Source organism: Colletes gigas, unplaced genomic scaffold, assembly GCF_013123115.1.
Source record: "Colletes gigas isolate AHSC1104 unplaced genomic scaffold, ASM1312311v1 Colletes_gigas_Sc00012, whole genome shotgun sequence".
NCBI lineage: Eukaryota > Metazoa > Arthropoda > Insecta > Hymenoptera > Colletidae > Colletes > Colletes gigas.
Window position 1 is genome coordinate 206,007 of NW_025106641.1, and position 16,587 is coordinate 222,593.

The window sequence follows — 16,587 nt, forward strand, 5'->3', positions numbered from 1 at the left end:
CGGTCCCAATCCGTGTCTTTCGCGACCACTCCGAGAACCAGACTTGGGCATTTTCGTTTTACGCAATCTGGTATTCGAATGTCCATGATACGAATGGAATTTTATTTTTTCAAGTTTGTTTACCTAGAGTTTGCCCATCTCTGGTCATAACGGCGGTCCTCGAGAGACGCGAAATCCTCCGAACGGAACAGCACGTTGTCGACGATTCCGCGCCACTCCAGCCCAAGTATCGCGTGGGAACGAGAGTTAAAGCGAGTGGAAGCGACAGGGATGGGAGAACGGCAGCCGAGAAGCGTACAAGCGTAGAGGCGGAGGCATAAGCCGGCGGGTTTGCCCGTGGATCCGAACGGATCGACGCGAAACGTGCGAGCGTCGAACAATGTTTCGCCGACGATGGAAAAAACAAAAGCACGGTCGTTCGTTCGAACGGCTTAAGGAAACGCTACAAATGTCGCGCGACGATCCGCGCCCGAAGGTTTGCCCGCGGGCAAAGACGCGCAGTGCGCGAGGAAGGAACGACGGAGAAAGGAAACGATCGTGCGTCGATAAGGAATACCGATCGCGCGGAATAAAACTACGCGAACGCGTGCTAAAAAATATTTCTTCGCGGTGGCGGCGATACGTCTACGTCGTAAAAGAATAAAAAAAAAAAAAAGAGTCTACGATCGTGTAAAGAGGAGAGACACGGAGAAGTTTCGTGGGTAACGCGCGATCGGATCCAGTTTCCGCGGACATCCTGGCAGTGACAACTACGTGTTGGGTTGTTTCGTGCACGGGGGATCATCTTGTCGCATCACGTCGAAGGGCGAAAGAAGAAGGCGCGTTTACCAAGACCGGGCGTGACGAAACTTTGAGGAAATACGGAAACGGAGGAAAAGCTGTGCGGCGTTTCGTTTGGTTACCGGGTGCGACGCAAAGTCTTTTCTCGAACGAAAGAAACCTTCGTGGAAGACTACCGAAGAACTACGAGACGAAGGCTCGTCCTCCGTTTCGAACTTGAAAAAAGGTGTGCTCTCTTTTTCTCTTTTTCTCTTTTTCTCTCTTTCTCTTTCTCTCTGTTATCCGACGTGGTTCGCGAACTCGATCGATCGATCGTTCGTGTCTGGATCGTCGTCGTCGGCGGCGGTTGTCGTCGAACAGAGATATAATTTCGATCGGGAACTCCTCCGACATCCAGTTGCGGACGAAACGCCCGAAACGACGCGCGGAAATTTCTTCCGAGTCGAACACGGGTTCTCGTCGAGTCGTTTGTTTTTTTTCTCGTGCCGGAAAACGAGCACGACGATTAGCAATTATCACAGTCTGAACTATACGTCTAACTATGCATCCTACGAGCCTCGTGGCAGTCAGGACGCGACACTTACGTACCTATTCTTAACTGTCGTACACACGCTCCGATATTTTCGAAAATATTCAGTCCGTAGTTTAAGTAACGAATCGTCTAAACGTGTATTTACATAATATAATATATTGTACGAACCTATCGCGCGTGTATTCATTAAAAAATGCAGCTCGCAATTCGCTGGCGCAGCTAAACGCAGGTTTCGCGGTTCGCCGTTGTCCTTCACCGTTTGTCGTCAAACTGTACGCTCGATAAAAACTATTTACACGCATATAGTATATCGTTTATCGTCGATAATCGGTGCTCGTTCGAGACGTCCCGTATCGCGTCGACGCGTCGAATATGATCGGCGTTTAATCTCGTTACAAAAAGTGCCAAGAAATAAACGGGAATAGGAAAGGAGACGCGCGGTGCGTCCTCGCAACGAATCGAACGGACTCGACGCGCTCTCGATAGAGGGAAGAAACTTTCTTCTTCCCGTTCGTCACCACTCGGGGACGCAACAACACCTTCTTCGCATTCCGCATGCACCAATATGGTGTACGTACGATTAACACGATCAGGCTTACATAGACGGATCGGACGAGTTTACTATCCGTAAATCGTGCGGGGTCGTCCGGGGCAGCCTAATCCCGGGAGGAGGGGGTGGTTTTGTCGAACGACGAGAAAATCCCTGCAGAGTATTTGCGCGCGTCTCTCGACGGTCACGCGCTTTATCAGCAGCAGGATCGTTGGGGTGACAAGGGCGGAGGGGAGGGGGAGGGGGAGGGGGAGGGGTAGGGGTAGGGGGCGGGAGCGGCAGCGATCGGTGGTTTCTTTCGACCGTGAGTCAAAGTATGAAAGTCTCGAGTTGGGTCCGCGACGCGATCGGGTCGTGTCGGGAGCCTTACTGTCAGGGTCTGACGAGAGGCTTACCTCCGTAAGGGGCGGGGTATTGTCCAGGGAGAAGGGGATAGCCTAGGCCCACGTGCGTGTGATGATGCGTGTGCACGTGTCGCTGCGGAGGCGGCGATCTATTGTCTTTTGGCAAGGTTCCGGTCCCACCGTCGACGGGCGACTGCTGCTGCGGCTGTTGGCCTCCCGGTTGATTCTGCTGCTTGCTGGCGGACTGTTGACCCTGTGCTTGAGGTGGCCCCGGTCCCGCGCCCCCTCCGGCTCCCCCCACCGAGCTTGGGGGCCCGCTCGGCGGTCGCGAGGGCGTCGGGCCCGCGGACGAGGGACTCGCCGAGGCCGCGGAGGTCTTCGGGGTCGGGGACTTGAGCGCGCGCTCTTGCAGCTCGTGTATCTTGTGCGCCGAATAATACTGATTGGCATGGTGCTGGAGCAGATCCAACGCTTTGCCGGCTGGCGGTCTGCTCAGATCCTCCGGCGCGTGATACCTCGGCAATTGGTGGAGGTACGGGTTACCGGAGTACGGTCCAGGGACCAGCATCGGATTCAGCCCTCGGTAGACGGGATGACTAGGGTCGAAGGGCAGCGCGCCGTAGTGCTGCGGCTGCATGTAGCTCGGATGAATGTACGCGTATTGCGAGGTGGGGGGCGGCGGGCCCTGCGTCTCCATCGTCGGCTTGACGCCCTCTTGCTTGCTCTTCGAGTCCTCGTTCTTGCCCAGGTCTTGCGGCTTCTCTTGCTTCGGCTGATGCTTCGGACTCGGCGGTGGCGGCTTCGCCTGCTGACTCTGCTTGTTCGATTCCTCCTTTCGCCTCTGGTCGCCCGGGTACAGGTAATACCTTCGGTCGTCTTGCATAGGACCGGGCGGTGGCGGCGGCGGCGCCGCCCTTTGACTCTGAGAACCGTGGTAAACGTGATACGGGCTCATCTGGCTCTTCATCTCGATGCTCTCCTTCAGTATCTGATGATTCTCGTGCTGCTTGTCCTTCAAACTGGCCTGCTGCGACTGCGGCTCCTGCTTGATCTTCGCCTTCTGTTCGTGCATCTCTTGCTCTTGCGCTTGTTGGTTCTGTTGTTGTTGTTGTTGCTGCTGCTGCTGCTGCTGCTGTTGGTGTTGCTGCTGTTGCTGCTGCTGCTGGGATACCGACTGCGGAGGCTGGTACGGATACCCGGGTGGCATGTAGCTGCCGTAACCGCCGTAATAGTGCGACTGCTGTTGCGGCTGCGGCACCGACTGACTCATCTCCTTCTTCTCTTTCTCCGTCACGACGCTCTGCAGACTAGCCATCGTCGGCATCTGCGGTATGTTCAGCGGCTTCATCTCCTGCTTCGGGACGAGATCGGTGGGCTTCTGATCGATGGGCTTGCTCTCCTGAACGCTAGGCACCAGATAAGGCGGTTGCCCGTAGTAAGGGTACATGCTGAAGTGAGCCGGCAGATGGGCAGCAGCTGTAGCTTTCCCGTCTTTCTCTTGGATCTGTTTCGACTTGTCGGTGGGCTCCGCCTCGAGGACGGGCGCCGCGTCGTCGGAGATGTCCGAATAGGCGGGACTCTGGACGTCGTCCCTGGCCGAGTCGACGATCGGCGCCTCCAACGGCGACGGGTGAGGACTGCCGCCTGGCGATTTCCTCGACTTCTTCTTGTAGCCCTGAGGCTTCGACGCCCGTGGATCTTTGCTCTTGTCCTGCTCTGGCATCAGAGCGGCGGTCGGTTTCACCTTGAACTGCGGCATCTTGGCGTGCAACGAGACGCTCTGGTACGGCTGCAAATGCGACTGCACGCCTTGACTGGGATGCCCGGGCTGCGGGGGCGGCGCTGCCTGCAGACCCGCGGTCTGTTGCGACACCTGACCGGCCAGACTTTGGAGACCCGGATGTTGGCTGGCGATGCTCTGCAGGCCGGTCGGTTGCTGTTGCTGCTGCAATCCCGTCGGTTGCACCACGTGGGCCTGCGTCAGTTGACTGAGCTGCGCCGATAGCGAGTGCTGCACGGATAACTGGTGCGCGGACGACAGCTGTTGCTGTTGTTGCTGAACGGCCGACTGCAGCTGTTGCGACTGTTGGCTCGACTGGAGCTGCTGCGAGGCAGACGGCTGACCGGGTTGCAAACCCTGCTGGCTCTGCTGCAGAAGGGGATTCTGTTGCTGGTGCTGCGACATCTGGGATGGTTGCGGCGGTTGAGGGATATTCAACGGCTGTGGGATGCCCGCGCTCGGATGCGGCGACGGGACAGGCCTGGGCGACTGGCTGGGTCGGGGACTCGGGCATTGCGGCGAGTTTGAACAACCCAACGACGATTGGTTCTGTTGCTGTTGTTGTTGTTGTTGCTGCTGCTGCTGCTGTTGCTGTTGTTGTTGTTGCTGCTGCTGCTGCTGCTGCTGTTGCACGGATTGTTGCTTCGCGGCGGTGGGTATCGTCGACGGCGGGGCGGGCAGGTCGTCCTGCCCGAATCTGAGCACACCGGGCTTCACGATACTCTTGTCGGTGGCGAGAACGGTCGCGGTCGTCTCTATTCCCGGAGAGGCTACCCTCGAGGGCGGCGGAGGCGTCTCGGGCGGTAAACTGGTCGCCTGCGGGCTGCTCGGCCTGAGCGGTGTCCCTTCGGGCTTGTCGGCGGGCGACTTGACGGGCGTAGCCGGACTCGGAGCCTCGATGTTGCTCTCGTCGTTCTCGGACATGCTCGTGATCCCCTCTTTCGTGTCGTCGTCGTCCGCCGAGCCGTGCGCGTGGCTCTGATGATACTTGAGTCCATTGATGTGTTTGTACTTTTTGTTGCAATTCGGTTCCGGGCACTCGAGAAACACCGGGCTCGCCGGCGGCGATCCGCTCGGTGGCGTGGGCGGCGGGGCGCGCCTCTTGTTCTTCTCCTCCTCCTCCGGGCCGCGGGATTTCCGCTTCGCCGCTGGATCCGGCCGCGGCGGGACGAACGCCGCCGGACTCGGGCTCGCCGCCGGCGATCCCTGGGCGCCGCGGCGCCCTTTCACGCCGCCGTTTCGCAGCTTGCTGTGCACCGAGCTCCTCGTTTCCGTGAAGTTGCTCAGATCGTTGCCCGGCGTCGTGTTCGCCGCTGCTCTTCCGCGTTTACCGCGCCCCTTTGGCGTCCGGGCGTCCAGATCGCTCGTCGGCGAGTCGCAGAACCTCGGCGGCGCCCAGTCATGACGAGTGCAATCCAGCAACGTACCGACGTACGTTTTACCTCGCCACGTTACGTTCACCACCAGCACACCTGCAAACAGAAACGCTCGCTCTGAACACGCGGGAAACCCCGAGTTCCGTTCCAATACCCTCTCCGCCAACGATTTAACAACGCGATCCATATTCGATCTAAAAGGGAAACGTTTCGGTCGTAAATAACGACGTTACTCGACACACGCTGCTCTTCGGATAACCCAAACGACGAGAAATTGATTTCGTTTTAGTTATCCGGGGATTACTGCGCTTCGTAACAGCTGGTGTTAACTACTCACGGAACGTGACAGGATTAATTTTCCACAATGCATGTCATACTCGTGAATACGCGATTACGAGTCTCTAACAAGGGAAATACCCCAAGAGTGCCCCCGCCCGGGCGACATTTAAACGAGCTTTTCTACCCCGATACAGCACGCACGTTGCGTCGAAACCTAGACGATGTATGGTTAATAATTTACGAGAATATTTAACGTTGAAATTTCTCGTAGCTTTTTATTTTTTTGGTCGACCAAACCGTGGATAGAAGGGATCACAGGACACTGACGCGAGAACGACGAGGTGTTTTTAAAGCGGATTTCGTGAAGATGGAACGACCACGACGACGACGAGGCAATTCCTTTCGGAAAGATTATCGCGAAGGTTACTTTCGCCATAAGGGAAGGGGCACGAAGAAAATGCAAGAAGCGAGAGTGGAAACTGAAGGATGGAAAGGAGAAGGATCGCGGCGTGGTGTACTTCTAACCCGTCGACGAGCCACGACAATCTTACTTTCGATAGCTGTCCGACACGACAAGTTGCCTTATTCGCTGCCTGCCAGGCATGGACTAAATTTATCGCTTTTGTACCTCGAGATCGGAAATAACAAATACACTGTTCAAATACAGTAACAATGTTTTCTGCATTGTTATTATCAAACGCGAGCGTTATTGTTTCCATCGATAAAAACTTTGAAGGCTCGATTCGTTTAAAAATATACGATCGCTGGTTACAGAAGCGATCGATTCGTAGGAATTGGTCTTTTTTTTCATTCGCGTCGGGCTCCTCGCGATGCCCTCCATTAGTTTCCAGACTCGTGTTACGCATAGTCTCTGTCTCGGACGCTGTTCGAGGAACCGAAATGGAACGTCGTGTCCGAGAACGCGGGCTCGAAAGATCGTTCGCGATATCCGGTGTCGCTTGAAACTCACCTCCTTCGGTTTCGTGCCAAACGATGCCCTCGAGAGTCACCGACGTACCGGGTTCGCAGGGTCCTAAACATTCTGGCTCGGTAATGGTCCCCACGCTGGTCCCAACGCACACGTCGGACATGTCCTGGAAACAAAATTTACATGTACATCGTCGAATCGCATTTACGCGCGGCTTGCTCGATCGAAAACGATCCCGGCCGACGATACGGGTTTCGCCGTCTATATCCGTGGCTCGCCGTGCATTCGATACGTTTCGCGATCGGGGCAGAAACGACGGAATCGATCGGTCGCGATATTAGAAACTATCCGAACGTTTACCGGTCGTTTGTGACAGGGATTCGCAACGAGGAACATGTAAAACAGACAGAAAAAAATAATTTAAATCGCTAGGCTGGAGGTGCACGAGTGTAGGATCGTAAAACAAATGTTTTTCTTTCTTTGGGAACACGTTTTACGTTTACGAATGAAACTTTGAACGATAAAGGTTTAATATAAAGGAACACACCGGGGTTCGGGCAGTTTGTATCGAAGAAAAAATACGCGGGTGAGAAAACGACGGATCCTCGAATTAACGTCGAAACTTGTTCTTTTCGTCGATTAGGAAAACCGATAGCTTCGAGGACGCGCTTCCTCGAGGCTGTGACATACTTTCACTGTCGTCCGATTCCATCTCTCTTTCTCTCTCTGCTCGTGGTTCGTCGTCAATCATTTTTGCGCCGCTCGTGGTTCGTCGTTAATCATTTTTTTCAACGCAGCGGTAAAGATGGACGCACGAAACGAAAAAGCTTATTCGTCGGGACGACCGTTTCAATTTTTAACGCGGAAGAGTCAAAGAACGAGTGGCTTTTAATCGGTGGTCTCTGATGAACACCCGAAGGCCGAATTTATTAGCAGCTCTTGGCGCTCTTGGGACGAACGAAAAAAACGAACGAATTCTAAACGAGAGAAAACGGATTTAACAGCATTAGTTTCGAATATCATTTAATTGTAACATCGTGGGCGGTGGGATCGCAAATATCATCCCGTCGTAAATAATCGAGAAACAATGGTCGTTTGATCGACGCGAGACGAACAACGGTCTATTTTCGAATTAATTACTCATGAAATCGTTTGGAAAGTCCGTCGAAGGTCTGGTAAAACCGTGCAACCGTAAGCCAGTTGTTACAGGTGTACCAACGGCTAATACATACCACCGTTCGCCATGGATGTGCCCACGCGAAATGGTGGAAAATGACTTGCTTCGAGTACTCTTCCTAACAGTAAAGTTGTTACGGAACGATTTGTTGCCCGTCTGTACCAACAGTTTTATGATTTCTCCGTTTCGCTACACCTTTCACAGACTCGTTGAACGATTTTTCCCGAGTAATTAATACGACGCCAGACGAAGCATTGCAATTATTTATTCTACCATCGATACTATCGATTTTATTTCGGAAATTTTTAGAAAATTCTACAGGTTAGGTGAAAAAATGCCCCCCAAATATTGAAAATTGCACCGGTCGTACACGTTTGCCTGGAACAATCGGGATCGAGTTACACGTTTATCGAGAGAAAAACAGGTCGGAAAGTTCGAGAACAAGGAAACTCGCGTACGAACAAATTGGTCGCTTTCTATAGCGCAGACGGTTGCACACGTGCAGTTTACCGGGTCTCTGCGCGTAAGCGTGGTAGTCGCGTGCACCAGTGTTTAGTACTCTAATAAGCGTACCTCGGTCGAGTCGCGTTGTCACGCGACGTACTTCGCGCCGCATAATTTTCATCGCGATAAGCATGATTTATGCGAGCTGCGCCTTCAACGAGCAATCGATAAGAGAGCCTAGCCTCCTCTCCTTTCGTCTTGGCCACGTTTCGTTTCCGCGGATCGAGCCGACGCGACGGGATCGCACGACCGTCTGTCAAACGAGCGAAACGCACACCTTCGATGTGGAAAACCGAAACCACCTCCTCGTGCTCGTTGCCAATCGACTGTAACGGAAGCAACAAACTACAGCTGCTATCGTCCTCCTACAATACACAAGAGACTGACTCTTTTGCAGCCCAAGCCCCGTTTTCTGCTTCCAGTTTGCCGCCCGTCTTTTAAGAGAAATTCGAGATACCTCGAGGGAGACGAGACTCCATTCGACAGAAATTGAAACCCATTTCAAATTAGACAAATTGTCATTTATGTAAAGAAGGAGAGTACAACGGAAATTCGAACCCACGACCTTTGGATTGCTAGCCAACCCTGCCATCACCGTGTCGCCGCTATTCGACGTTGGAGATTTCTTTTCTGCGGATTGGGGGGTCTCCGACCTTTCAATAAAAATATGCATCCGATTATGATTTCTCAAATCCGATTCCAATCGTAATCGTTGATCTTTAAAGCATGTACTTTTACGTTATGGTGTAATTATCGCGTGATTGCAATGCAAGTACGTATAATCAGATTACATTGTGCCCAGAACTCTGCCGAGGCAAATCCCATGGATCGGAATCGTGCACGTGACGAGTGCTCGACTCGCATCTCGAAGCTCCTTCAAACGATGCATAGAAACCCAAATAATCGGTTTAGTCTTCCACGATGACGCGCGTTATTTCGGTTAATGGAACATTCGGAAACGTCGATCGGTGGTTAACACTAACCTTGCATCGATAACGCGATTCTATGCTAGCCAACAACTAGAATCCTTTCCCCTATTAAACGTGTTCGACCTTGACTAACGTAACGATAGCGGATCGATACCGTCGTCGGAGTTCCGGACTCGTTCGAGACGTCTTCCGGAGACATGGTTTCGACTTGGACTTGGACGCTTGTCCTCCTATTGTTCGTCGCGAGCCAATTCCATTCCCCACCGGTAACGTTCTTTTCCGCCTACTCTCGTAGCCCATGCGTAATTCCCTAGGCCAGCCATTACTCCCTTCCCCGTCCTCTTATCGCCACTCGACCGTCAAACGATACAGCCGCTTATATTTCCGCGCTTAAACCGCTAATCGGCCTACGCGCTGCTTCAGTTTGCCGATTACCCGGCATTTACTCGCCGGCGTCCGTTACTTTATCCTATTCGTACTTTTATGTTCGTACGCGATCCTAGGTGCCCGGCACGCCAGCCAACGATTATCGGAAAAAGATTACCGGTGTTTGCGAGAATAACGGGAAACGTCCTAATTCCAGTTACCGAACGATGTGGCGCGCGTTCAACTACAGAGGACACGCACGCAACCAACTTCGAAATTCCCCCCCCCGAATATACACATCTGCTCGCCGGCGGGGAATCAAACGACGGCTCTTATCTGCACGGGTCGTTTCACACGAAATCTATCGCTGTTGTACATCGGGGTCAGGACTTTTCACGATATTGAAATATTTGTAGAACAGAGGTCAGACCACGTTGCTAGACTGAGATTAATAAGGGGTCACGACGAGGGTTTGTCGCTTTCAGTTACGCGAATTAATTCTAAAGAAAGGTGACGGGCCAAATTGAAACTAAATGCCGTTACGCCGTCAATTATCGTTGGTCCGATGTTGGTGAACCGGCCGAAATTACGCAAGTTCCTTTTCTTTTTTCTTCTTTGTTCCATCGATGAGAGAATAAAAAAGTAAGTAAAAGGTGGCGAGAAAGCCGCGACCAAGAAAGGACGGTCGAAGCGCAAGAATTCGAAGAAACGCGGAGAAACGCGGGAACGGAATACAACGGGGCGATGGATACAAATGGAAGAACAATTATCGTTGGCTCGCGCAACAGTAATTACCGCTTCCGTGGCACGCCGTGGAACGAAGCTTTTTCTTCCGCAGGGTTCGTTGCATTTAATGCAGAAATACGATTTCATTATTTACAACAACCGCCTCGATTCGACTACAGTCTGCGCGAACACACAACAGCCACGTCGTTAAGTAAGTTTAAGCTTTGCATAGATAGGAGTTGTTCGTCCATCGATAATTAATACGAAATCTACGAACGACGAGCAAAATTTTTTTTCTTCCCAACGTCTTTACGTTCGCTAACCATTCGGACCAACGTTCAGGATTATCGTTTATATTTTGGAATTAGTGTTTGTTGGTGATCTCATCGTCAAATTTTTTTCGAAAGCCAAATATAATTTGGGTTACGAGAGGTTAAGTGGTGGAGATAACTATATGGTATATTACGCGAGGGAAAAGCGGGAGATTCCGCGAGGCATTACCGTATCTGACCCACGAGTGAATACGCGTAGATAACGCAACGAGCACGCACAGACAAACGGGCATCTCGAAACATAATATAATATGTATACATATATGTGTCGTTGGAATATTGATTTACGCGGGGCTTCGCGCCATCTGTCAGCGGGCTGCAGCGAGTTTCGACCGTACGAGTCGACAATTTCGACAAGATACCAGGGAACGAACAGAAAGCACCGGTCCCGTAGCCCGATGCGATTCAGAAAACCAACCATCAGGAAACACTGCGTTATGCACGTGATCGTAGTGGAGATAAAATTGTATACACCACTTGCAACAGTTATTTCTAATCGAATACATTTTATAAGTTGTTTTTATTTTGGTTGCAACGGGCAGAGTCGTTGAAAAAGTTCGATGTGAAGGTGTTTCGTAAAATACCGGTTCCGGTATCGCATGAGCCCGGTTACAGCAGAGGAACCACAAGGCATGTTGGAGTCGCAGCATCACCAGGAAATAACAAGTCGGAAACGAAAGAACGAATGGCGGGGAAAGGAGACAGGAGGCGGGAAGAAAAGGTAAAATCGCGGCGGGTAGCGGCGGGACGAGAAACTCGGTGGCCGACCGGCTAGCCGGTCGACTACGGTGTCTCGCCGGCACTCGTGTTTGTTTCTATGTATTCGTCCGTGTACTCTCGGGGGCGGAGACCGCAGAGTATTGATTTCACCCCCTTCGCGTACCCCCAGCCGCTTCCGTCCCCCAAGCCAACAGCCCCTAGTCCCCGAGCCACGACTCGAACTCGTAACAGCCGCCCACCTCCCGCGTTCTCGACCATCCCAATTTCGTCCGAACCACTGGGCGACGACACCAAAGACACCAAAGAAGATACCGATCTAACCGAGAGAGAGAGAGAGAGAGAGAGAGAGAGAGAGAGAGAGAGAGAGAGAGAGACCTGGGCCCAGATCAACCAACGACAACCAACCGACAGACAGACAGCAGCAGACACACTGCGTGTGTGTTTTTGTTTTCCGTTGATCCGCGCGTCGTTAAGCTCGATGCGTTTAAATAAACGAACAAGAAAGCGTTTGGCGGTGGTTCGTAAAACGATAAACACGATTATGGGATTAATAAATAGATCAAGATGGATCGGTAGGATCGAGAGTGAGTGATAGCGAAGCATTCGAGAGAGGGAGAGGAGGGAGGAGGGTGCAAAGCGTTACCTTTGGTTCGGAAGCGGAAGTCTTCAGTTTCTTGGGAGGCGGAGGACTGGCCGCGGTATCCATAGCGTCGTCGGTAGTCGTGGTGATCGCAGGTCCGTTACCGGGTACCGCGGCTAGTTTGGTTTGCTCGGGCTTGGCGGCCGGTCCGACGGCGGTCGCGCTGGCCGGACTGGGGGGCGGGCAGGGTGCCGCGGCGGAACTAGACGGCGGGTTAGGCCCTTGAGAAACGGAGAAGCCTGTCCGCGAGCTAGGCGGTGGTCCCTGGGTCTGTTGGGGGGCGGTCGCGGCCGCCGTCGGTCCCTGAGATTGCGCGGCCGCCCCTGTTCCGCTCCCGGCACCGAAACCTGGCCCTGGCCCTGGCCCTGGCCCCGGCCCCGGCCCCGGTCCCGGTCCGCTCGACGTTTGACTCTGTCCGCTGGCAGCGCCGGACACGGCGCCGCTAGGCCTCACGGTCCCCCCGTTCATCTCTGGCTTGTTTTGCTGTTGCGACGCGTGGTTGCTCTGCGGCTTCTCGTGCTTGTCCCGCGCCTTGTCCCGACGATGTCCGCTCGATCCTCTCTTCGATCCCGCGGTCGAGGAGGTCGCGTTTCCGGTCCCGCCGGCGGAACCCGTCGAATGACTCGGTTTCGATTTGTTCGACGACGAGGACTGACTACCGGCACCACTGCCACTACCACCACCACTTCCAACACCACCGGGCACGGTACCGGCGGGTCCGGGACCGGCGACGCCGCCACCGGTACCGCCGCTACCGGGACCGGTACCGCAACCACCGGAACCGCCGCCGGCGACGCCACCGGCGACGCTACTACCACCACCACCGACACCAACACCACCACCAACACCACCACCACCGCTGACACCAGTTCCCGCGGTGCAATCCGAGTTCTGTGCGTTCTGTCCGCACCCCGAGCCGGACGACGCGGAATTCGAGCCCCCCGTGGACGAAGAGGAACCGCTCGAGGATACTAAACCGCCCCCGTTACCGGACTCTTGCGACGAAACCGTCCCGTTCATTTCGTTCGATTTAACGATCTCGTGTTTCGCCTCGCTGCTCTTGGTGCCCGGTTTCGTTCGCTTGATCTTCATTTTCAGGCCTTTGTCGACGGTGGCCGAGTGTTCAACGGCCATTTTGCCGGGATTACCAGGGTTTCCGTGCGCGGCGTTTACGCCACTCACGACGGCGTTGCTCTGTTTGTTACCCGTCCCCGTAACGATCGACGAGGAACCGTTCGCGTTCCCGGTACCGTTTCCGTTTCCACCGGCGCTACTTACGACGCTTCCGTTCCCGTTCCCGTTCCCGTTCCCGTTCCCGTTCCCGTTACCGGGGCTGTTCGACCGTCCGGATGAATTCAGGCAGCAGGAAGACGACGTGGAGGACGTCGACGAGGACGAGGACGAGGAGGACGACGACGACGAAGACGATGACGAAGACGAAGACAAAGACAACGACGAGTTAGACGACTGTCCGCAACCGTTTGGGCCCGCTGACGTTACGGACGAAGACAAGTTCGTCGAGCTTAAACCGTTTGCGGAATTTTGAAGCTGATGATGATGATGGTGATGATGATGATTCGTGGTATTCGAAGCCGATGCTGCCGAGGCAGGCGTAGAAGCCATGCCTGTCCCTGAGCTCAATTTCTCGTCCCTCGTCTTCTCAATGTCCGCATCAAGGTCGATTATCAAATCCCCTATTCCAATGTCCCATTCGTTGTCATCGTACTCAAAGTTGTTGGTCGCATTCGTCGCGGCCGGATCCAGCTCATCGGTGTTTGTAGCCACCGTGCTTGCTTTAGTATCGCGCTGCCGACCCGATGACGACGACGACGACGACGACGACGAGGACCTGTCCCGACCTTGATGGTGATGATGATGGTGATGATGGTGATGATGGTGATGGTGATGGTGGTGATGTCGATGTTCTCGATGTTCCCTTCCTAGTAAACCTCGTTCCTGTTTCCTCGACGTCTGACGACCGCCACCTCCTCCTCCTCCAAACTTGCTACCACCAACTTTTCTGTCGTTCTGTTTCCCGTTCCCGTTCCCGTTGTTGTTCTTGCCGTTGCTGCTGCTGTTGTTGTTGTTGCTACCGCTGCTGTTACTGCCGGGATCGACGACACCGTTCTCGATCGCACCGGCTTTCCCCCCGTGGCCGTCGACGCAATTCTCGTTCTTACCACCGCTTACGACGTTCTTGTTCTTCTGGTTCTTGTTGTTGTTGTAGTTGTTGTTGCGATGACCAACGTTGTTGTTGTTGTTGTTGTTGTTGTTGTGATTGTTATTTTTGCTAGCGTGATTGTTGTTGTTGTGGCTACTACTGCCGCTGTTGTTGATGTTGCCGCCGTTGTTGCCGCTGTTGCCGTTACCGTAATTAACGCTGTTGTTGCCACCACCACCACCGACGAACGGAGATGGTCCTTTGCGGTTTACGTTAGGGAGGCGACCGCCTAGTGGCGTGGTCGCCATGCCCTTTGAAACGTTTCCCCGGCGCCCGCCAGCCTGATCACCGACTGCCCGCCTGTTCTCACCGATTTCAAGCAATCGCACCACGCGCGACACGCGTCCGTTTTACCCCGACCACCGCCCGCGAGACGCGCCTCGTCCATCGAACACATCACTTACTGTCTCGCGGCTAAACTCCACCGACGATATTCGCGATATATCCCGGAAATCCGCCCTTTTCTTCGCTTACGCCTCCTCTTCCTCTTCTCTCTCCTCCAACGGCCCTCCTCTTCTTCTTCGACTTGCACGAATACTCTCGTTCCTACCCTCCTCTCAAATTTCCACAACCCTCGCGTCTCTCGAAACTCCTCCTTCTCCTCTTCCTCCTCCGCCGCCTCCGTTTTCTCGTTTTCTTTCGATAAACGACCACTTTTTTTCGCACCACCGACCACTACCGATTCCCCTCGTTCGTCGTCGTCGTTAAACTTCTTTCTTACCGGTCACTCGCGCACCCACCGCGGATCACCGATATCGCGCGTCGGCTTCTTTAAATTTCCTTCTCGTACTTTTGCACAAACGACATCCCTAATCCCGCGAATATTCCTGTCTCCTCAGGCGGTTCCGACGTATCTTCCCTCGGTCCTTTTACGAACTGCCAGTCCCGAGCGTGTATTCTCCTCTCGATTTGACGCTAAAACGACGATTGTACCACCTCTGCACTTCGCCGTAGTTTCGACCTGCAATCAAAAGACACGATCCTTTCAGGCGCGTTACGATGTGCGTTTGCGGCGACGAAACCGTTCATGCTTTTTCGTTGCTTCTTCGCGCGTTTATTTCCTACGCGCATTCTCGAGTTTCGGCCCGCCTCGGCCTCTTCCCGGACGAAAACAATTAAACGGGGACACCTGGCGCAGGTAGACCAGAGTTGTGCACAATTACGATCGAATTATACCACAAACTATAATTGCAAAATGTAATTGCGATCTAAATTCAAAAAGAACCTAGTTAAATTATATTAATTATAATTATATTATTATTTGCTTCTTTATGGGATAAACCCTTTGATGCGGAAAGTAACGGGTGTTAGAGAAACGACCAAAGAGAGAGTAAGCAAATATAGACAGGTAGAAAAAGAACATAAAGTTACGATAGAGCGTTTAAATACAGGAAAAGATTAGCACAACTCTGAGACACACCGAGTACAGTAACGCACGGTTAATTTCCAGATGATTTCGGATCCAACAGTGAAAGTTACGCGTGCAATTTTTTTGTACAACCGAAAGAGAATGGTTACAAAGGGAGAAAGCAAAATGGTTCGACCATGTTAAAACAACGATCTTGAAACGTTAACATTCTTTATACCCTTAACGAAGCGATACATTGTTAAACATTACGATCGCGACATATGGTCGCTTTTGCGACGATGCAACGAGACGAAACGATCGGATCGTCTTGCGCGAAATCACCTTTCTAGCGCCTATCTCTTCACCGTCCTGTCGAACATAACTGTTAACTGTTAACTACCAATCCCATCGAATCGTTGTTCCTCGACTACAAATTGGTATTCCCACTTAGAGGGGAATTCGTGTCAGGGAACGATTAATTTTACCGGTGGCATTTGGCCGTGGTCCAATCGCGTCGGCGTCGGCGTCGACGTCGACGTCGACGTCGGAGACGGTGTCAACCGCGTGAGAAAGACTAAACTATTCAACGTTCATCCCCTCCCGGTGGCTTTTCGCGCTTTCTCTTGTTCCGACTCTGCGATTAAACGAGATCGATTCGACACGATCGCGTCCTTCCGGTCGCTTCGAATAGCGCGCGTCTGTTAAACCGTTTCAATATGTACTACCGACGGATAAAACTCCCGTCGCTGGGCCTAGGATCGTTATCGCTTTTCTTATTACATATTACCCTTCCATAGATTCGGAAGAAAAAGGGTTTCGTCGAGATAACTTGGATGATATATCCTTACGATTCGAATAATACGCTGCTTACGGTAAGAAACGAAACGACTGACCTTGGAGTCATTTTTCAAATCACTGTCATAACATGGTAAATACTGGCGCAAAAACTCTAGGCTCTCTCGCACGTGTCACAGCCGACTCGAAGAAGGCTGTGTAGGCGTTACGTGTTCGGTCTATGTCAGATTCTATTAAATTTGTTATATTTGTTACTCCGA

The 16,587-nt window shown here is 52.9% G+C and overlaps 1 protein-coding gene across 8 annotated transcripts in view; it reads right to left on the reverse strand.

Moving 5' to 3' along the window:
- LOC122398994 (zinc finger protein 608) overlaps positions 1-16,587 on the reverse strand; it is a 45,389-nt gene that overhangs the window by 2,517 nt on the left and 26,285 nt on the right. For 6 of the 8 annotated variants that reach the window (XM_043399283.1, XM_043399281.1, XM_043399286.1 and 3 more), the window contains exons 2-4: positions 11,967-15,145; positions 6,612-6,735; positions 2,258-5,458 (exon numbers count right to left, since the gene is read on the reverse strand). In XM_043399283.1, the coding sequence (XP_043255218.1) occupies positions 2,258-5,458; positions 6,612-6,735; positions 11,967-14,432 (5,791 nt within the window). In that variant the 5' untranslated portion in view covers positions 14,433-15,145. Of the gene's footprint in view, positions 1-123; positions 5,459-6,611; positions 6,736-11,966; positions 15,146-16,587 lie in introns of all 8 variants that reach the window. The other 2 variants (XM_043399287.1, XR_006259234.1) reach the window with 2 other exon arrangements.